General features: G+C 42.1%; 1 protein-coding gene across 1 annotated transcript in view; it reads left to right on the plus strand.

Moving 5' to 3' along the window:
• The first annotated feature begins 3523 nt into the window (after positions 1-3523).
• The window catches only part of stradb (STE20 related adaptor beta), a 42501-nt gene continuing 23325 nt past the window's right edge, over positions 3524-22699 (plus strand). The window contains exons 1-7 of the mRNA XM_048533676.2: positions 3524-3822; positions 6125-6181; positions 15990-16043; positions 17490-17586; positions 18601-18722; positions 20199-20307; positions 20436-20559. Coding sequence (XP_048389633.1) covers positions 6170-6181; positions 15990-16043; positions 17490-17586; positions 18601-18722; positions 20199-20307; positions 20436-20559 — 518 coding nt within the window. The 5' untranslated portion in view covers positions 3524-3822; positions 6125-6169. The remainder of the gene's footprint in view (positions 3823-6124; positions 6182-15989; positions 16044-17489; positions 17587-18600; positions 18723-20198; positions 20308-20435; positions 20560-22699) is intronic.

Genomic DNA, 22699 nt, shown 5'->3' on the forward strand with positions numbered 1-22699 from the left:
ATTTTGATTGATTATTGTTGTTATATACTGAGATACAGTGAAAAGTGTTGTTTTGCATGCTGTACAGGCAGAATGTATGGCACAAAGTGCATCAGGATAGCAGAACAGAGTGCAGAATACAGTATGGCATAGAGAAATCAGAATTAACATTTGAGATGTCTGTTAAAAAGTCTGATAACAGTGGGGAAAAAAAAACTTGTTCTTGAATCAATTCATATGTATTAAAACTTATATCTTCTGCTTGGGACAGAAGAGGGTGGAAAATAGTATAACCAGGGTGAGAGGGGTCTTTGATTATATTGGTTGCTTTCCTGAGGTAGCAAGAACTATAGATGGAATCAATGGATGGAAGGCGGGTCTGCGTGATGGACTGGGTTCATGACTGTCTGTAGTTTCTTGCGATCTTGGGAAGGGCAGTTGCCATACCATGCTGTAATATATCCAGATATCTATAAAAGTGGTAAGCGTACTTGTGAACATGCCAAATTTCCTTAGCCTCCTGAGGGAGTAGAAACATTGTGCTTTTTTGACTGTCATGTCAATGTGGGTGGACCAGGAACTTGACACTCTCGACCATCTCCACCTCAGCCCCATTGATACAGAGAGGGGCATGCCCTCCACTCTGTTTCCCGAAGGCAATGACCAGCTCCTTTGTTTAGTTGACGTTGATGGAAAGATTATTGACTTTACATCATGCTGCTATCTCTTACCTGTGTTCGGTCTTGTCATAGTTTGAGGTCTAACCTACAATAGTGGTGTCATCAGCAAACATACTGTTCTAACACATCTAATTCAATCTGATAAGAACTTCATTTCAGGGTTTAATTGTCTGATGTCCTGCTATTGACACACCAGTTAACATATTCATGGTGTTTCCTCTTTATTCTAAGACAGCCCTTTAATAATGATCCATTTAATAAATTTAAGAAACTAATAACCTCAGACATAACTAATCAAAGCTGACCAATGCATCCCACAATGTGCGCTCAGTATGCATGAACAAGTATTTCTGACATCTTTCCAATTGGTGGAAGCAGTTGTAATTTTTTATTTCTTTATTCTTATAGTGGGATGTTGGAGTTGCTGGCAAGGCCAGAATTTGTTTTCCATCTCTAACTGACCTTGAACGCTGTGGTCTGCTGGTGTACAAAAATAGGGAAGGCTTGATAAATGATTCAGGGCTTTGGTGAGACCACATGGTAATGTAGCAATAATGTCACCAGACCAGCAATCCAGAACCCCAGGTTAATGCTCTGAGACATGAGTTTGAATCCTACCATGGTATGTGGTGAAATTTGAATTCAATAAAGATCTTTATTAAAAACCAAGACAAATAATGTAACCACTGCCAATTGTCATTAAAACCTGTCTGGTTCACTATTGTCCTTTAGGAAAATGAAACGGCAAGCATTGTCTATCTAGCCTACATGTGACTCCAGATGCACAGTAGTATGGTGACTCTTAACTGTCCTCTGGCCAGTTAGGGATGGAGTATAAATGCTAGTCTAGCTAGAAACACCCACATAGAAACATAAAAGATAGGAGCAGGAGGAGGCCATTCAGACATTTGAGCCTGCTCCGTCATTCATCACAATCATGATTGAATGGCCTATCAACAGCTGAATTAATGTTTTTGAGACGATTTATAGCTTGGGTTGCGGATAAGGTTGTAGACTTGCTTGGTGACCTGGTGTGTTTGATTGGAGACATTTCAACACCCTGCTAGGTAACATCTTCAGTGCGCCTCCAGTGAACAATTGGTGTTCTGTCCCACTTCGGTTCGGTGGGGTGGTTGGCATTACTTCCATTTCTGGTTCTGAGTGGTTTGTGTATCGGCTCCAATTCAATGTATTTGTTGATGGATTCTGGGTGGAATGCCAGACCTCCAGGAATTCCCTGGCATGTCTCTGTTCGTCTTGTGTTACTATGGATGTGTTGTCCTAGTCAAATTCATGTCCTTCTTTGTCCGTGTGTATTGAGACCAGTGACAAAAAGTTATGTCTCTTGGTGGCTAGTTGGTGTTCGTGTATACTTATTTGCAGTTTTCTTCCAGTTTGGTCTATGCAATGTTTCTCACAGTCCTTGCATAGTACTTTGTATGTTGCATTAGTTTTATTGGTTGTGGATATGGGATCCTTTACGTTCATCCATAGCTGTCGCAGGATGGTTGTTGGTTTGTGGGCTACCCTGATACCTAGGGGTCTGAGTGGTCTTGTGGTCATCTATAATGTGTCTCTGATGTGCAGTAGGATAACTAGTGTGTCTGGCCACGTTGTATCCACATCCAAAAAGGAGAATCAGCCATTACCTCCCTGGCAGACCACAAGAAGATACAACATGGCCAGACATGCTAGTCATCCTACCATATGTCAGAGACATATCAGAGATGACTACATATCAGGGTAGCCCACAAACCAACAATCACTCTGCAACAGCTACTGACGAACGTAAAGGATCCCATACCTACAACCAATAAAACCGTTGTTATATACAAAATAATGTGCAAGGACTGTGAGAAACATTAAATAATAGGCCAAACTGGAAGAAAACTGACAAGATACATGAACACCAGCTAGCCACCAAGAGACACAACCAATTCTCACTGGTCCCAGTACACCCGGACGAAGACACAAATTTGACTGGGACAACACATCCATAATTGCACAAGCTAAACATTGACGTGCTGGGGAATTTCTGTCAGCTTTGGTGCTCCTGAGATGCTGCTTGGCCTGCTGTGTTCATCCAGTTGCACACTTCGTTATCACTCTGGGTGAAGGCTTCTTACTTAAACCTACGTCCCATGGTCATTTACCCCTCTACCATCTTCCAAATGCTCTACTGATGGGTTTGCGGGACTGCCATCATTAACTGCATTTAACGCTGAGTTAGGCCGATTTTGGTCTCGGAATTTTAGGGTTTGGTGGTAAAGTGGATTTGAAGCTGAAGATCAGCCATAAGTGGTAGAGAGTGGCTCAGGGTGTTGCATGGTCCACTCCCGCGCCCGTTCTCCATGCGTGGGGCAAGGGTTTGCATCTTCAGCCACGACAGAGTGAACTGCGCGGGTTGGAGGAGGAAATTCAGATCTCCCTGGAGCAGTAGGGTCAAATGGCCACCAATTTCAGGGAAGAGAGAGAATGTACTTATGACCCGAGTTAAGTATCGGGTCGTAATCTGACTCAATTTGGGAACATATTATTTATCCCCCTTTTTAGGTTTCATTGAGTGGCCAACTGACGGTGCACCGATCTGGATGATTTCCAACGACCCCTTCATCAACTGAGCGCGAGAACGCCGGGTAAACTGCCAGCCGCATTCAAAACCTCCTTCGAAATCTAACCGCCGCCGCTCGCGGACCCTGCGGGTGGAATGGTTGTGTGGTTGGGGGCGCGGGGAGGCGGCTAATATTAAGAGGGGCGTGCTGAGCGTGGGGACTGTGTTAATAGTGGGGTGGGTAGGCAGGGGCGGGGCTGCCCGTGGTTTTGGGGGGAAGGGCAGCCCGTGTTATTGGTGGGGGAGGGGCGGCGATGCCCATATTTACGGTGGTGGTGTCGAGTAGGAAGTGGGGGTCGTTGTTCTCCGAAGTCGCCCAAAGAAAGGGGCAGGCTCCCTGGTGGCACAGGAAAGTCTTTCCTTACCCCCCCACGAGGAACAGAGAGTGAAAAGGGGTCGCTGTCGACGTGTGGATGGGAGCAATGGGAGTTATGGATCGGAACGGGATTACGTTCCGAGAGTGAAGCTGCCGCTGGTAGTGGGGGCTAGCCTCCTTCTGGGTGATGTTGAAGAGCTTTACGTCTGCTGGAGCTCCTCCTGGTCTCTCTTCGAGTGAGTGAGTGAGTGAGCGTCCGTTTGGTCCCCTCCTTTTGTAGAAACAGAACTACGGGGAGGCTTGGCCCGGAACCATGTACAGAGTTTGGGGGTAGGGGATTGAGGAAGCATGTAAATCTTTATCTTAGTGAATGGTGGATTGTAGAGGAAGGAATGGTTATTGTTTCCTTCACCCAGAGGACGGATTTGGACATCGCGATCTGGATGGGTTTTTTTTGTAGAGTTTGTAAACAGAAAAACTCACCTTGCTTGTGTATGGCCAGCATGGCAGGGCTAAATTGCAAGCAACAAGCTCCTCTATTGTGCACACTTGAACAGTTTGGAGATTGCCCTCCAAAATTACACTTCCATACAGAGACCATATCTTCTGTATGGCTGACTACAGCAGATCTTCTATGAGGCGCTGTCTCAGGGCAAATAACGTCCTGGTCAGTACAAACCATACATGGACATTTAAAACAAAAGAGCTTTCCAAACTCAGCTGACTGGTCCACATGGAAGCAAGTGCTGAAACCTGTATCGCCATGCACTTAAGGACTCACCTGCACCAAATGTACTATATTTCAGCATGGCCAGAGTTGGCACAACTGCACATTTCTTCCAAGAACCAACAACTGCAACCTGAACTGCCAGTTCTGTGAATGGCTATTCTGATCTTGCGATGAACTCTTCACTCTTGAGAAGACCCACAGAAAACAATGACATTTTTTTTGACAGTTGGATGTACACAAGTAGCAAGGAGTCTACCATCATTCAATTTTTATTCATGTGTTGCTTTTGGTTTCTCCTTTAGAAGAGTTCATCAGTGTCTGGCAGTTATTGCGAGTGAGCTATGCAGACTAGGAAGTTAGCAGGTTTAATCCTTGTTTTGTGAGTGATCTGCAGCAGGATCCAGGACAGAAGGGGTGGGAGGGAGAATCAGTCTGCTAGCATGCCTTTAAATATAGGTATTACAAGGAAACACCCTTACACTTGTGTTGCAAGCTTTTTGGAATAAAAGATCCCAAGTGTTTCCCTGAATGTAATTGGGCAAAAATTGACTGGGCCAAACGTTGTGGTGGGGAGAGAGAGGAGGTGAGTCTTAGAACAGAACCCCGTCAGTGTTAGGTTGAAGTGAATTGGGCTTGTATAAGACATGAGTGATGGAGGAATGTGGAGTTCTAGAAAATGCTGGAATTGAAGTGATGAGCTAAGGAGGGAGTTAAGCACAAGAATGAGAATCTTAAAGTTGACACATTGATGATTTGGGAGCCAGTGGTTGTGAATGGTGATGGATAACTGGAAGTTATGTGGCTATTAAAGATTCACATGAACTTAAGTTTGTAGATGATTGGAGACTGGCCAGAAAAACTAATTTATGATCTAGTCTCATGTTTGAAAGTTGACATTAAGAGTGGACAGCATGATGTTTCCTATAAGGGAAACAACCTGCAGCTATGTAAAATTATTCACATCTTTGAAGAAAATAATTCAGTTGAAAAATGAATGGGAACTCTTGGCCAAGAGAAATTGATGATTAAGTGAACATTTTGCTGCATATTTAGGCAACAAGTCCACCGATCCTCTGCATTGGCATATGATGTCTTTTAGATCTTTTGTTGCTGTTGTTAAAATGGTTAGTCTGAGGGAGCCTGGGAGTAGATGTTCAGTATGGAATTCATTGCTGTTGTTTTGTTCACTGGTTTTGGTGAGTTCCCAGTGGTACAATATTAGCAACTGTGCAGGACAGGCAATCTGCTGGAAAAGATGGATATGAAAGAGTGCTGGGTTTGACTAGGTTAGGATAGAGTGGGGTATAATATTTAACCCATTATGAAAAAGTATAAAGAAGAAATAACATAGAGCCATGACATTTTTTTCAAAACAAAAAATACTATATAAAAAGTGGCTCTTACTTTGTGCTACTGTTTGTGGTACATCAACAATTAATGTGTCTAGGGATCTATTGAACACCATAAACAATTAAAATAAAACAAACACCACAATTCAAAGAAGGGCCCTGTGGTGAATATGTAGCAGTGATATTTACCCACAGAGCTACCTCCTTGAATTTCTCTCTTTTACAGCTTAAAGCTCATCTCTGGCTGATGATCTTTCTGATGTTCTTTATTCATTTTATTGCTGTTGCCATTTGATTTCATGTGACTGTCAAATGGAAGAAATATAGGAACGAAAGTAATACAGCATTATATATTTTCACAACCCACTAAGAAGAATCTTCCCTGCATCTATTATATGGGACTGTGCTTGATCTACAACCGGAGAGTCGGTCTTCACATACTTAATTTTTCACTTCTAGGGTTACTGTGCTCAACGTGAGCTATCGAGTATATCAGGAGCTTCCATGCCTTTTCTGGTGAGTCAATCCATAGTTTTATCAGAGTGGCTAATTAATACAAGATACAGTCAGTTATACAGCACAGAAACAGACCCTTTGGTCCAACTCGAGATAGACCAACAGACGAGACATCCTAAACTGATTTAGTCCTATTTGTCAGCATTTGGCCCATATATGACTGAAATCCTTCCTACTCATGTACCCATCCAGATGTCTTTAAAATCTTGTAATTGTACCCGTACCCGCCTCCTTTTCTGACAGCTCATTCCATGCACGCACCATCTTTTGTGTGGAAAAAATTACCTTTTAAATCTTTCCCCTCACCTTTAAACCTAAGTCCTCAAGCTTTGGACTCCCCTTCCCTTGGTGGGGGAAAAAAAAACTTGGCTATTTATCCTATCCATTACCCTTCATGATTTTTTTAATTATATAAACCTCTTTAAGGTCACTCCTCACTCTCTGCTCCAGGGAAAGAATGCCCCAGTCTATTCAGTCTCTCCCTATTGCTCAAACCCTCCAATCCTGGCAGCAATCCTTGTCAATCTTTTCTGAACCTTTTCAAGTTTAACATCTTTCCTCTAAGAGGGAGACGAGAATTATATGCAGTATTCTAACGTGGCGTCGGCAATGTCCCGTATAGCTGCAACATAATGTCCCTGAACAGGTAATAGCAGCTGAGTTACCTAAAGAAATGGATGGTTTGCACTAAGAAATAAATTAAATTCTTGTCATCATATTTTATTATGGATATATTTTGGTTCTCACTTCTCCTGATCTTTATCCATGGCTGAAAAACTAGGCTGTTGGCCTGTTTCCCAATCTCACCCAATGGTGATGCATCCCTGGTCAATAGGAGGTAGCTTTGGGGGTAACATTTGTACTTCTTGTCCCTGATGTCCTGACAAGGGGAGACCTCCATGCTGTTGCTCTAAGGGGAGATGTACAGATTCCAGCATTTGCAGTAATTTGCTCCTGTAGTCTGAGGAAGCTATTCTTACGCTAGTGGAAGCAACATTTGCCTGCCTTCCCTGAAACAAGCAAGACTGGTCATTGTTTCTTGCAGTTTATTGAGTAATAACATAGCATCTTTGAGATACTTTTGAAAACTCTAGACACACGGGGCAACAGTATCGATGTTACCCCCTTGTCAGGGCATCAGGGACAGGAATTACAACTGTTACCTCCAAACCAATCTCGTATTGACCAGGGATGCATCATCATTGGGTGAGATTCTGAAACAGGCCAACAGCCTAGTCTTTCACCCACGAGAAGTGGACACTGGTACAATTACAATATTTAAAAGGCATCTGGATAGGTATTTGAATAAGAAGCGTTTAGAGGGATATGGGCCAAATGCTGGCAAATGGGATTAGATTTATCTGGAATATCTGGTCAGCATAGACGAGTTGGAACAAAGGGTCTGTTTCCATTGCTGTACATCTGACTCTCTCTCAGCATCTCTGAAGAGTCAGCTGGACTCAACACTAGCTAGCTTTCTCTCCATGGATACTGCCTCACCTGCTGCGATCTCCAGCTTTTTGTTTTTCTCAGGCTGTCGAAGTTGTGGGAAAAAGGCCTGAATGGGAGAGGGTTGGCAGCAGGGCCAAAATTTTCTTACAGGTGAACAAAAGAAATACAGAACCATGTTTGGTTTGATTTATTATTGTCACACATACCTAGGTAGAGCGAAAAGTTTTGTTTTGTGTTCAGTACAGGCAGATCATACCGCAGAGTGCATTAGAAATAGAGCAGAGTGAAGAATACAATGTTACAGCTGCAGACAAGGCACGCAAAGGGTGATATCAACGTTAAAATTAAAATTTGCGAGGGCTATTCAGAATTCTAATAACAGCAGGGAAGAAGCTTCGTGTGTTTCAGTTTTTCCATCTTCTGCCTGATGGAAGATGTTGGAAGTAATACTCACCAGGGTGGGAGGAGTCTTTGGTTGCCCATGGCAGCGAGAAGTATGGATGGAAGGTTGGCTTGCGTGCGGGACTGGACCGAGTCCACAACTCTCTGTACTTATAGTTCTCAACAAAGTAGTTGCCATACTGAGATGTGGTGCATCTGGATAGAATACTTTCTGTGGTGCATCTGTAAAAATTAGTCTTTCTAGACAGGCCAAATTTCCTTAGCCTCCTGAGGAGGTAGAGGCATTGTTGTGCTTTCTTGACTGTAGTATCAATGTGGTTGGCTAAGACAGATTGCTGTCTGTCACTCCTAGGAACTTCATGCTTTTGACCATTTCCACCTCAGCACCATTGTTGCAGACAGGGGCATGCCCTCGACCTTGCATCCTGAAGTCAATGACCAGCTGTTTCATTTTGCTGATGTTGAGGGAGAGATTATCTGTGCACCATGACACCAAGCATTCAATCTTTCCTGTATCCTGTCTTGCCATTGTTGAGGTCTGACCTACAATGATGGTGTTGTCAGTAAACTTGTAGATGGGGTTAGGGTGAATTTTGGCTACACTGTTGTGAGTGTATAGGAAGTATAGTAAGAGGCTGACTACACAGCGTTGTGGGGCGCTAGTGTTGAGGATTGTCATGGAATAAGTGCTGCTGCTTGTTCTCACTGCAGTCTGTGGGTCAGAAGTCGAGGATCCAGTTGCAAAGGGCAGAGCAGAGGTCTAGGTCTTGGAGTTTGGAGATTAGTTTGTTTAGAATTCTGGTGTTGAAGGCAGAGCTGAAGTCATTGAATAGGAGCCAGGTGTAGGTATCCTTGTATTCCAGATATTCCAGGGATGTATAAGACCAGGGAGATGTCTGCCATGGACCTGTTGTGACGGTAGGTGAATTGCAAGTGATTAAGATTGACTGGGAGGCTAGAGGTGATGTGAGCCATAACTAACCTCTCGAAGCCCTTTGTGCATGTGGAGGTTAGAGGTACCAGGTGGTAGTCATTGAGGCACACTGCATGAGTTTTCTTTGGTACTGGGATGATGGTGGTCGTCTTGAAGTAGGTGCAGATTTCAGAATGTAGTAAGGAGAAGTTAAAGATGTTAGCAAATGTTTCCACTAGCTGGCATGCGCAGGATTTGAGGCTATGGCCAGGGATTCCATCTGGGCCAGTCTCTGTTTCCGTGGGTTCACTCTCAAAGGCCAATCTGAGGTCTGCTGCAGTGACTGAGGGAACAGGTGAATCCGAGGCTGCCAGGGCAGATGACGACATTTTGCTGATCTTCTGTTTCAAAAAAAGCGTAAAATGCATTGAGCTCATCAGGGAGGGCTGTATTTTTATCCGCTATTCTGTTCTGCTTCACTTTTTAGCCCATTATGTTGTGTAAGCCTTACCTCAAACAGGTGTCTGTGTGTCTTCGTAATTTAAAATACTTCTGTTAGATCATTTTTTTTTTGAAAGAAAATAGTCCGTAGCCTGTTCATGTTACAATATTTATAATGCCTGAGTTCCAATATAGCCACATAAAAGGGTTTTGCACAATTCTCCAATGATTATGGTGAGATATAAAAGACGACAACTAGAGCAAAAGTGTACAGTCGTGCATAAAACACAAACAAGACAGAAGTAGGGAAAGGAAGACAGACCTAGAAAATTAAAGAAAGATAGCTCTTCTGCAAGAAAGACTTGCAAAAATGGTAAAGTAGCAAAACAAGAAAGAGATGTGGGAAGGTTCCAAAGAATAATCATGTTAAAGACAATAAAGGATACAGCGTAGGGTTTTTGAGATATCACTGTGAAGTGAGTTAGTTAGGTACTTTTTTTGATCTGTTATCTCTGCCACACAGATGTATTGGGGGTTTAATTAAGAGCTTCAGTGTGGCATGACTGGTAGTTTAAAGATCTGGGTCAACAATTTGGCTTACTAGAGGAAACTTATGCAAAAACAATTTACAAGATTTGATTACAAATACAGGATTCTTTTGAAATATAAAAGGATACAAGTGTCAAGAAAATAAGTGGCTGAGATAATCAAAATGAAACCTTAAAATTTGAGGGTGTTTGATAGGGTAGACATGGAGAAGGATCTTTCAACTTCCAGCAGTTTAAAATTAAGGAACATCAATACTAAGATTTAATAGGGGCTATCTTATATTCTAAAATATTCCAAAGAGTGAAAAAAAACTCCATGGGATGAACCACGACCCTTAAATAATAATAAAAGTTAAGGATAGTATCAAACTTCAAAACAAAAAGAATGTAATGGAGGAAGGTCAGAAGGTCGGATAGAATGTTTGTAAAAAAAAAGTAAAGCATGACCAAACAATTAATAAAGGGAAGAAAAGTTAGAATATGAGTGACAGCTAGACAGAAGTATGTGAACAAATTGTAAGAGTTATTATAAATATTTTAGAAAAGTTAATGTGAGTGTTAGTTCTGTAGGAAGTGAAAGTGCCCAAGTAATAATGGAAAATAAGGCAATAATTGATTAATTGAACAGATATTTGAGATTGATCTTTGCTGTAGAGGTAACAGCCAAAAGCAGTTATAAATTATGAAATGGAAGAGAGGAAGAAACTCAGGAAAATTACAGTACTAGAAGTTTATTACTCAGTAAATTTTTGAAGTGCAGACTGACAAGTGCCCGATCTTGATCAACTTCATCCTTGGATCTTAAAAGAGTGGCCAGTAAGATTGTTGATCCATTGGTTTTAATTTTCCAGCTCCTTCAATTCATGGAAGGTCTTATTAGATTGGAAGGTAGCAAATGTAATCCCTTATTTTACAAGGGGAGCGAGACAGAAAGTAGGAAACTTCAGGCCAGAAAGCATAGTATCTGTCATTGGAACAATGTTTGAAGCAATCACTAAAGAACATGCAGCAGGGCACGTAGACAAATTCAGGGCAAACAAGCAGTGTTAATATGTATTTGTGAAAGGGAAATCATGTTTAACAGATCTATTCATGTTCTTTGAGGCAGTAATGTATATTGTTGGTAAAGGCGAACTTTTGGAGATACAGTACTTAGAGTTCCAGAAGGTATGATATGGTGTCAAATTGTGGAAAATGAAAACTCATGGTGTGGGGTTTAGCATGTTTGCGTGGATAGAAAATTTGCTGGCTTAATGGATTATAGAGTGTAGGCGTAAATATTTTTCTTTCCTGCAAGATGTAATGAGTGGTGTGTTGCAGGGATTGATGTTGGGATCTCAGGTATTTATCACTGACAGAAATGATTTGAATGAAGGAGCAGGTGATGTCAGCCAGAGTTCGAGATGTATGGAAATGGAAACTTCGGTCCAACTCATCCATGTCAACCAGATGTCCTAGATAAATCTGGTCCCATTTGCCAGCATTTAGTCAATATCCCTCTAAGCCTTTCCTATTCATGTACCCATCCAGGTGCCTTTTAAATATTGTAATTGTACCAGCCTCCATTTCCTCTGGCAGCTCATTCCGTGTACACACTACCCTCTGCATGAAAAAGTTGCCCCTTAATGTTTCTCCTCTTACCTTTAAACCTATGCCTTCTAGTTGCACCTCATGATTTTATAACTTCTGTAAGATCACCCCTCAGCCTCCTCCAGGGAAAGTTGTGCCAGCCTACTCAGCCTTTCCCTATAGCTCAAACCTTCCAACCCTGGCAACATCCTCAAATCTTTTCTGAACCCTTTCTAGTTTCACAACATCCTTTCTGTAAGAGGGAGATCAGAATTGCATGCAGTATTCCAAAAGTGGCCGAAGCAACGTCCTGTATGCCGCAATATGACCTTCCCAACTCATGTATTCTGTGCACTGACCAATAAAGGCAAGCACACCAAACGCCACTTTCACCATCCTGTCTGCCTGTGATTCTGTTTTCAAGGAACTATGGACCTGCTCTCCAAGGTCTCTTTGTTCTGCAGCACTCCCAGGACCATGCCATTAAGTGTACAAGCCCTGTCCTGATTTGCCTTTCCAAAATGCAATATCTCACTTTTATCTAAATTTAACCACGTGCCATTCTTCGGCCCATTGGGCCATCTGATCAAGATACCATTGTTGGCTGAGGTAACATCCTTTGCTGTCATTGCACTTCCAATTTTAGTGTCATCTGCAAACTTACTGACCATGTCTCCTATATTCGCATTCAAGTCATTTCTATAAATGACAAAAAGCAGTGGACCCAGCACCAATCCTTGTGGCTCACTATTATCACAGGCTTCCAGTCTTGAAAAGCAACCCACCATCACCACCTCTGTCTTCTACTGTTGAGCCAGTTCTGTATCCAAATAGCTAGTTCTCCCTGTATTCCATGTAATCCAACCTTTCTAACCATGCGGAACCTTGTTGAACACCTTACTAAAGTCCATTTGGATCACGTCCACAACTCTGCCGTCATCAATCCTCTTTGTTACTTTTTCAAAAAAACTATCTCAAGTTAGTGAGACATGATTTCCCGTACACAAAGCCATGCTGAACATTCCTAATCAGTCCTTGCCTTTCCAAGCATGTGTCAATGCTGTCTGTCAGGATTCTCTCCAAGAACGTGCCCACCACTAATGTCAGGCTCACAAGTCTATAGTTCCCTGGCCTTCCCTTACCACCTTTCTTAAATAGTGGCACAATGTTTGCCAACCTCCAGCCTTCCGGCACCTCGCCTATGGCTATCGATGATCCAAAAATCTCACCAAGGGGCCCAGCAATCTCTTCCCTTGCTTCCCACAGAGTTCTAGGGTTTACCTGATCAGATTTTGGGAATTTATCCACCTTTTATGCATTTTAAGATGTTCAGCACCTCCTTCTCTGTGACAGACATTTTTCATGATGTTGCTATTTATTTCCCCATGCATTCTATCTTCCAAATCCTTCTCCACAGCAAACACTGATGCACAATACTTGTTTAGCATCTTACCCTGTCTCCTGCGGTTTCACATGGAGGTGGCCTTGCTGATCTTCAAGGGGTCCTAATCTCTCTCTCGTTCCTGTTTTGTTCAATCTCTATTTGTAGAATCCCTTTTGATTTTCCTTAACCCTATTTGCCAAAGCAATTATATGTCCCCTTGTTGCCCTCCTGATTTCTCTCAGGTATACTCCTACTGCCTTTTTACTGATCTAGGAAATCACTTGATCCCTGTTTTCTATACTTGACATATGCCTCTTTCTTTTTCTTGACCAAAATCTCGATTTCTCTAGTTATCCAGCATTCCCTACACCTACCAGCCTTGCCCTTCACCCTAACAGGAAGATACTGTCTATGGAGTCTTATTATCTCATTTTTGAAGGCTTCCCATTTTCTAGCAGTGCGTTTACCTGCAAACGTCTGCCCCCAATCAACTTTTGGTAGTCCTTGTCTAATACCATCAAAGCATGTTGCTAAAACCACTGATGACACAAAGCTAGGTAGGAAAGTAAATTGCAATGTGAATATAAAGTCACAAAGGAACCAACAGTGAGTGGGTAAAGACCTGGCACATGGAGTATAATGTGGGAACATGTGAAATTTTCCATTTGGAAAGAAAAGATTCATTAAGATTCATAGGGCCCTGCCCTAGTCCATGAATCATAAAATTTTAGTACACAAGGACAGCAAGTGATTAGGAAACTTAATAGAATGTTACAATTTATTGTGAGGGGTATTCAATATCCCAAATTAGGAAGGTTATGAACAAAAACAAAGTTGCTGGAAAATCTCAGCAGGTCTGGCAGCATCTGTGGAAGAGAAAAAGAGTTAACATTTCGGGTCCAGTGACCCTTCATCAGAACTGATGGTGGCTGGGAAAGTGTCAGTTTATATGCAGAAAATCGGGAGGTGGGTGGGGTAGGGAGTAAACGATGGGATAGAGCCCAAAGAGAGAGAAAGACAGTTGGACAGACAAAGGAGTTGCTAGCGATCAGGCTGGGAGGGTGAATGGTTGTGTGTAGTGGCAGACTGTAGTAACAAGGCTTGGTGTGTGGGGTGGGGGGCTGGGATATTGGGGAGTTTAGGCCCTAAAACTATTGAACTCAATATTGAGTCTGGAGGGCTGTAGCGTCCCCAAGCGGAAAATGAGGTATTGTTCCTCCAGCTTGCACTGGGCTCCACTCGAACACTGTAGCAAGCTGGAGGCAGAGATGTTGGCCAGGAAGCAAGGTGGTGCATTGAAGTGGCAGGCAACAGGTAGTTCAGGGTCTTTTTTGCGAGCTGAATGTAGATGTCCTGCGAAGCGATCACCCCAAACATACCTTCCGGGTGAAGCAACACGTCACCTGCACTTCCAAGAATCTAGTCTACTGCATTCGCTGCTCACAATGTGGTCTCCTCTACATTGAGGAAACAAAGCGCAGACTTAGTGACTGCTTCACAGAACATCTATGTTCTGCTCGCAAAAAAGACCCTGAACTACCTGTTGCCTGCCACTTCAATGCACCACCTTGCTCCCTGGCCAATATCTCTGTCTCTGGCTTGCTACACTGTTCTAGTGAAGCACAGCGCAAGCTGGAGGAACAACACCTCATTTTCCGCTTGGGGACCCTACAGCCCTCCAGACTCAATATTGAGTTCGATAGTTTTAGGGCCTAAACTCTCCCATGTCCCAGGCCCCCACCCCACACACCAGGCCTTGTTACCACATAGTCTGCCACGACACACCCCCTGTTGTTAGTCACTAACAGTCCCCATTAACAACCATTCACCCTCCCAGCCTGATTGTGAGCAACTCCTTTGTCTGTCCAACTGTCTTTCACTCTCTTTGGGCTCTATCCCATCGTTTACTCCCTACCCCACCCGCCTCCCTATTTTTGCGAATAAACCGACATTTTCCCAGCCACTATCAGTTCTGAGGAAGGGTCACCAGACCCGAAACGTTAACCCTATTTTTCTCTTCCACAGATGCTGCCAGACCTGCTGAGCTTTTCCAGTAACTTTGTTTTTGTTCCTGATTAACAGCATCCGCAGTTGTCTTGGTTCTTATTTAGGAAGGTTATGCTTTGGTTATACAGGGAACTGGTGAGATCACATTTGAAGTACAGAGTATTCGTCACCCTATTTAAGGAAGGATGTAAAAATATTGGAAGTAGACCAAAGAAGATTTACCAGACTAATACTTGGAATAGATAGGCTGTCTAATGAGGTAGATAGATTCTTGTTAAGAAGTTGGGTGAAGAATTATCGGGGAAGGTAGGAATGTAGATTTTAGTGTACACTCCGATAAGTCATGCTGTTATTGAATGGCAGAGCAGGCTGAAGCAGCTGAATTCCCTGCTGATGCAACCTATTTGTAAACTTTAAAGAATTCAGGAGAAACACATCCACCCAAGAAGTGCATGGAATTTGCTGCCACATGGGATGGTTGAAAATGATATAAATACATTTTTAATGGCAGGGGAATACATGAGGGAGAAAATAGCAGAATGATATATTGACAGGTTTGGAAGAATTAGTTTAGGAGAGGCTTGTTTGGAGTTGAACCATCAGGACAGACTTGTGATAAATGACCTGTTACTGTGCTGTAAAGTCTGTGTATGGTTTGATGTGTGAGGCATCAGGTAAAAGCAAAGTACTGCAGATGCTGTAATAAAACGGAAATAAAAACAGAGCTGGAGAAACTTCTGAACTGGACTTTCTGAAGCTAGGACATTGAACTCAAAACATTAACAATGTTTTCTCACCACAGATGCTGCCAGACCTGAGTTTCTCTAGCAATTTCTGTTTCTGATCCAGATCTCCAGGACCTAAAGTTCTGTGTTTCCTAGTTAATGTTTCAAATTCAGTGTGACTTTAGAGTTCTGAAGAAAAATCATATTAGAAATGATTTTCTGGAGCTCTGTTTTTATTTTGATGTATCAGATATTCCTCTCAAATTTTATTCATTTCGTATTCCTTCCTGTTATTTGGTTAATAAATTACAGGCTTCTATTACATGATATGGATGTAACCTGTAATTTTGCACTTTATTCTTTCAAGGCCTGTTCCTGTTTTTCCAGGAGAGAAGTAGAGTCAATTGATGCTGGAAGCCAGGTAGGTGACACATTAAAGTCTGCATCAGGCAGGTTTCAGTTTAGGTGAAATTAGTACTGCAAGAGAGAAAACATATGTGATAGTGATGAGAAGGATTAGCCTTTTAGTATGTTGAAAGCTTTTTTGGCCAGTAGTTTCAATACCCTTCGCAATAAATAGTAACATTCTCATAAGTTTCCTAATATTCATACAGCGAACATTTCTAGTGTATCGTACCAATGTTCACAATATCCTAGATTTGATTTGAGTAGTTCAAGGCTGAGAATGTAGTTTCAGTACCTCCAATAGTCCATTTAGGTCTAGAAGGGATTCCAGTTTAAATTGCTTGTTCTGATGTGTAAAATAAAACCTGTATTATGAGAGGGACACATAGGCAGAAGAATGCTGCTCATGATGAGAACAATTATTACTTTCTTAAAATGTAGGCGATGGATGTTACAACGTAAATTACCCTCTTTTAGAACATGACTGTAAATTAAGACAGAGCATAGACAGAAAATATTTGGGAGAACCGCTATTCAATTTAATAACCAGAAAATTGAAATACTTAAGCTGATTAAAGAGAACCAGCCATTAGGAGGCGACAGCTACAGCCATTGTCTGGAGGGACACAATCCTGATACCAGCCTCCATTGTAGATCAGGAACTTGGAAGTGGCTTTGGTAGGGTGTTGGTTACAATCTTGCCAGGGTTGTTAAGTTTAGCAGATGGCTTTTGAACCACTACATTCCAAAGTCATGGCCCATCACGATGTCTGACTGGTAAAAGTGCATGCTGCTGAAGCAGCCATGAGAATGACAGGGTGCCTGAAAACTTCAGCATTAGGAAAGATTGGAAAAAATCAGGCAAAGCCACAGTCTCTCCATATGATAGCTGTGGCTGTCACACCCTAGTTGCTGATGGAATTGAGGCTTTGATGGTCCCCAGCTTAACACTGCTAGGCTTCCTCCTGTTGCTTTCCAGTTTCAACAAGGATATTATGTGCTCTTGGTGGATCCTGACTGCACTATCAAAATTCCCACAAGTGGCCCACTAATAGGCCCAATCTGATAACTGCTGCATCAGGCGGTTAGTCTGTCATGTCGTCAATGCCTCTGATAAGGATGCTGGGAGATGGGAACACATTAAGTAATCAACTGAAGAGTTATCTTCCAACTTCTGGTTTTGCCTCCTAACCTGCCGTAGAAAGCTAGGAAGATTCAGCCATAAGAGTCTAATATGCGCGACAGTTCAGATGGTTGGTGTATTCAATGATCCTTGTATGTGCAAACTCTGACAGTTTGCTTTTTTCTGTCCCCTCTCATTTGCCTGATACCAAGGCCTATCTGGACATATTTAAAGCGGGATGTAATACCGATAAGTAAATATGTTTAATTCACCATACTGTCATTCTCTTTTAATTTCTTGAGCACGTTATCATCCTAATTAGTGTTTTCTTCCACACAGAGCAATGAAGTTGCTAGACAGTCAAGGAGCACTGTGCAAGATGCTAGCATAATATACACCAACAGTGCCAGTCACTATGAGCTTCTATCTGAACTAGGTAAAAATAATGTGTAAAGTAGCTTTTGGTACCACATTGTCTAAACCTCCTCTAATTCTGAGAAGTTAATGTTTTTACTCGGCAAATCAAGAACCAGGAGAATCCATACCGGGATTTTTGATGACGTTGAGATGACTGGCAGAAATCTGAAACTTTGGTTCACCCCTTAGAGATGGTTTGGTATGTGGGATTAATGAGGTAAGTATGTAAAGTACCTACTAGTTGAAGCCCAATGGACTTCAAACAGTGGTACAGCTAGCTTTAATATTAGAAAATGTGGCAAGTGAAGCTTGAGATGCGGGACATTCCGATGGAAGTGGACGCCCTCGCCAGTCCAACTGAGCTCGAGGAATACCATGTGAGTGTACGTAATTGCACAACCTCGCTCAGGGCATATCCTGATCAGAGGAACTCCAGGTCAGCCCACAGAAAAATCCCAAAATAAAGCCAAGCCCTGACCAAATTATTAAAATTGTCTTCAGAATCCTGTCCAGCAAGCCATTGTAGTTGCCTGTCTGCAAACTCGGGACACCAAAGGAATCCTACTAGACTTAAATTGAGTAAGGTGACTCTTAGGCTGGTATCCAGGAAAGTTCCTGCCCTGGAAAACGGAAATGTTCTGAAGAAGGGTCACTGGACCTGAAATGTTAGCTGTGATTTTCTTCCACAGAAGCTGCCAGACCTGCTGAGTTTATCCAGCAATTTCTGTTTTTGATACTGGTGAGAATGCTGCAGCTCATCTTTGAATAATGCCACGGGATTGTTTTAATCGGTGGGCAAATGAGGACTTTATTTTAGTGTCACCCTAAAAACAATATCACTGACCACGCAGCATTCTCTCAGCACTCCATTGGCCAGGATATGTCAGTTCAAGACTTTGAACTGTGAAATCATTCTAGGGACAATATGCATATCCTGTCAGTGCAGAGTATTTTGTCTGTGGTTTTACTACAACAACGGAAGCTTGGGATCTGATTATCATGTTGGGTTTTTTTTGTTGTTTTTCTGCGGTAGGCAAGAGTTTTAGTAATTTAACCACAGTGAACTTGGCTAAACACATCCCATCAGGTAAAATGGTGGTTGTGAAACGCACTAATATGGACACCTGTTCTGAAGACAATCTAGCCTCCCTGCAGGTCAGTATCATAGAACTGGTAAGAAAAAATTTACATCTTGAGTGTACCAACTGTTGGCTAATTAAGCTTATATCTTTTAAAACTTATTGAATAGTTTGACAGATTTGAGTCGTCTGAACTGTCCCCCACAGCCTCTTCCCTGCAGCCAGTGACCCTTTGGCAAATAATGTCGACACAACATAAAACTAGGTCATTTGGCCCATCAAATTGAAGCTGGTTCTATGCAGGGAAATCCACTCTCCCACATTTTGCTGCTGAATTCTCATACTCCCTGCAAGTTTGTTTTCCTTGACTTCCTATCCAGTTACTGTTCAAAATAATGCATTGTCTACACTTTTACCTCTTTCAAAAGCAGCAAAAGCTGTGACACCACTACTTGATTTATTTAAAATTCTTCCTCACACTGTTCCTTTATCTCTTACCAAAGCCTTAAACCCATCTCCCAATGCTTGTAGTATTCACTAATGGCAACAGCTTTCCTATATCTAAAATGGCATAAACTTGCACATGTTCTAACGACAGCCTCTCTAGGTCCTCCAGTACTAATTGCCCAAAATAAATGGGAATTATTGTGGGTGAGTTGAGTGCAGAACTTTGCTTGGTAAGATAATTACAAATGCTGAAATCAATTTGCCCCTCTCACACTTAATTCACCCAACCACATCCTGAAATTTCCCATTTGGGCATTCAGTTGTTCACTAAATAATTGCAGGATTTTACTTCTTGATTTAACTTCTACGTCTCACTTATGAAAGTGTGACTTATTTGATTATGGAGCACTTGCTTCATTAGAAGATGCTGACATACCAGTACTTTATAGCTGGTAATTGTTAAATGGTTACCAGGACATGGAAACTGTCTGACCATGCCAACCTGCTAGCTACTCACAAAGGAGTGTTGAAGACACTCCCAGCATCGTAAGTGCTACTGCCCTGAGCTGAACCGAGGTAACCATCAATTATCAGACTTCAACTCATTGACTGAAGAATGAGACTCTGCTTATAGAATTTCAACAGTGTTGAAGCAGGCCATTTTAACCAGTGAGCCCACCAGATCACCCCCCGGCTCCCTACATCTCTGTACCCCTGTATTTCCTATGGCTAATCACCATAACCTGCACATCTTTGGACTGTGGCAGGAAATTGGAGCACCCAGAGGAAATCCACACAGACATGGGGAGAACGTGCAAACTCCACACAAGCAGTCGCCCAAGGCTTGAATTGAACCTGGGCCCCTAGTCCTCTGAGGCTAACAACTGAGACACTGGCCTTGTTTGTACTATAGCTGGATATAAATGTTTTGTAATACTTTTCTAATAGCAAAGCCAAAGGAAAACTATAGCTGCTGACGTGTCGAAGCAAGAATTCTCCCTGCTTCCCAGAAGCAGCAAACAGGAGATCATACATGGTCCTTTGATCATGGCCACAGTGCCCAGCATGTTGCTTTTCACCGAAAGATTTTACACTTTGTTTTCAGAATGAGCTTCTTGTCTGGCAATTTCTCCGGCACCCAAACATTCTGCCACACAGAGCCATTTTCACGCAGGGCTGCGAGCTATGGGTCATTATGGCATTCACAGCTTATGGTAAGATAAAATCTGAACAGACAACTTCCTCTGTTATGATCTTCTATGTCCTACATTTTGTACTTAAAAGCCACATTTAATCAATGTGCATACATTTTCTGTAAGCTTGTCTTTCTGACTTTGAGTAGGTTCAGCCAGCAGCCTCCTAAAGTTGTATTTTACTGAAGGCATGAGTGAAAGTCTCATTGCACACATTTTTCATGGAGTTTTGAAGGCACTGGATTATATTCACCGAATTGGATGCATTCACAGGTAAATTTAGAATTTAAGGTAACCAGGCTTAATTTTTGAGTGAGCTTGCTCCTCACTCACCTGCCACACTTTTTGTAATCTTAAATCTTTCATTGCTGTCATGTTTTTATGCTTTTCACAAGTACATTTTGGAGACCAAACTGCATTGCGATCTTGTTTACATTTTTCATGTGTGCATTAGCATGGTCAAAATAGCTGTGTCAGGATGTAACTTTCACTCTTTAGAGGCAGATATGCAAGTAGTGTTCTTGTGGTTGTCCATTATAAAATTTTAGACTAAAATGATAAAGAAAATCTCACGGTAAGTGATGCAGTAGACAAATGGTATGTGATAACTCCTATGAGATATGGCAAGAGGCTTTGAATTTGCTCCAAAAGAACTGCGGATGCTGTAAATCAGTAACAAAAACAAAGTTGCTGGAAAAGCTCAGCAGGTCTGCCAGCATCTGCGGAGGGGAAAACAGAATTAATGTTTCTGGTCCAGTGACCCTTCCCTCAGTTCTGAGGAAGGGTCACCGGACCCGAAACGTTAATTCTGTTTTCCCCTCCACAGATGCTGCCAGACTTGCTGAGCTTTTCCAGCAAATTTTTTTGTTTGCTTTCAATTTACTCAATCAACTACAATTTGCATTTATATAACATCTTTTATATAGCAAAATACCTTTACTATCCTGCAAACTACCCTATCAGACAGCATTTGACATCAAAGCATCTAGGATCATACTAGTGTAGGTGATTAAGAGGTTGGTGAAAGAGACTTTGAGGAGCACATTAAAGAGCACTCAAAGACACAGAATTAGACAGTGAATTCCAAAGCTTGGAAGTTAGTTGAAGGCACATCTGATGGTGGAGTGCTGGAATCGGGCACCTGCAAGATACCGGATTGGAGGAGCGCAAAGATCTCAGAGGACTGAGATTTAGGGAGGTGACAGAAATTAGAGCAATGAGATCATAGAGAGTGTTCAGTTTGGATCAGGAACCAATGAAATCTGTATTTGTCCTATTAAAACAATTCTCTTAACCCGGGCAGAATAAGTGTCTGTTTTTCTCCAGTTTAAGCATTGCTCCTTTACCAGGACCAAAAATAGCAAGTGTTTGTTAGTATGCATTTACATGTATTTGTAATGGTGCATTTGTAACACTATCATCTTCCTGGTTTGAATGATTGTCTGATATAAAAGTATAAATCGCACGTACTCTATTCTAGCATAGTTATTTAATATTTATTTCCATTGCAGTGCAATGAGACAGATCTAACTTCTCTGTCTACTGACTGAGTCATCTGAGGTTTAAAGGGGCTGAATAGGCTGGGATATATTTCCCTGGAGCATAAGAAGCTGAGGGGTTACTTTATAGAGGTTTATATTAAAAAAAAGGGGGGTGTAGACAGAGTGAATAGCCAAGATCTTTTCCCCTGGGTAAGGGAATCCAAAACTAGAGGGCATAAGTTTAAGGTGAGAGGGGAAAGATTTAAAAGGGACCTGAGGGGCAACATTCTCACACGGAGGATAGTGCATATATGGAATGAAGTCTCAAAGGAAGTGATAGAGGTGGGTACAATTCTGCTATTTAAGACATTTGGACAAGTATGTGAATAGGAAAGGCTTAGAGAGATACTAGCCAAATGCAGAAAAATGGGACTAGCTCAGCTTTGGAAACTTGGTCGGCATGGATGAGTGAGCTAAAGAGCCTGTTTCCATGCTGTATGACCTAAGAGCAAGTCCGAGGCTTGGAATTGTCAAGTTACTCAATAGGACAGAGCAGATTGCTTGACTGGCATTCCATCCACCAAAATAAGCACTCACTACCTCCACCACAGATGCATAGTGGCAGCAGTGTGTACCAGCAATATTATGCACTACAGCAACTCACCAAGACTCCTTTGATATCTTTCAAACCTGAGAGCTCTACCAGATATGAGGGCAAAGGCAACAGGTGCATTGAAAGATCTACCCTGCACCATCATTCTGCCACAACCATTATGATTTGGAACTATGTTGCTGTTCTTTCACGATCACTGATTCAAAATCTTGGCATTCCATATCTAACAACACTGCGGGTGTATCCATGCCTGATCATCTCCACTGGTTCAAGAAGGCAGCTCACTGCCATAATTTTGAGGGCAGTTAGGGAGCAGTAA

This window comes from Stegostoma tigrinum, chromosome 7, assembly GCF_030684315.1.
Source record: "Stegostoma tigrinum isolate sSteTig4 chromosome 7, sSteTig4.hap1, whole genome shotgun sequence".
NCBI classification, from domain to species: Eukaryota; Metazoa; Chordata; class Chondrichthyes; order Orectolobiformes; family Stegostomatidae; genus Stegostoma; species Stegostoma tigrinum.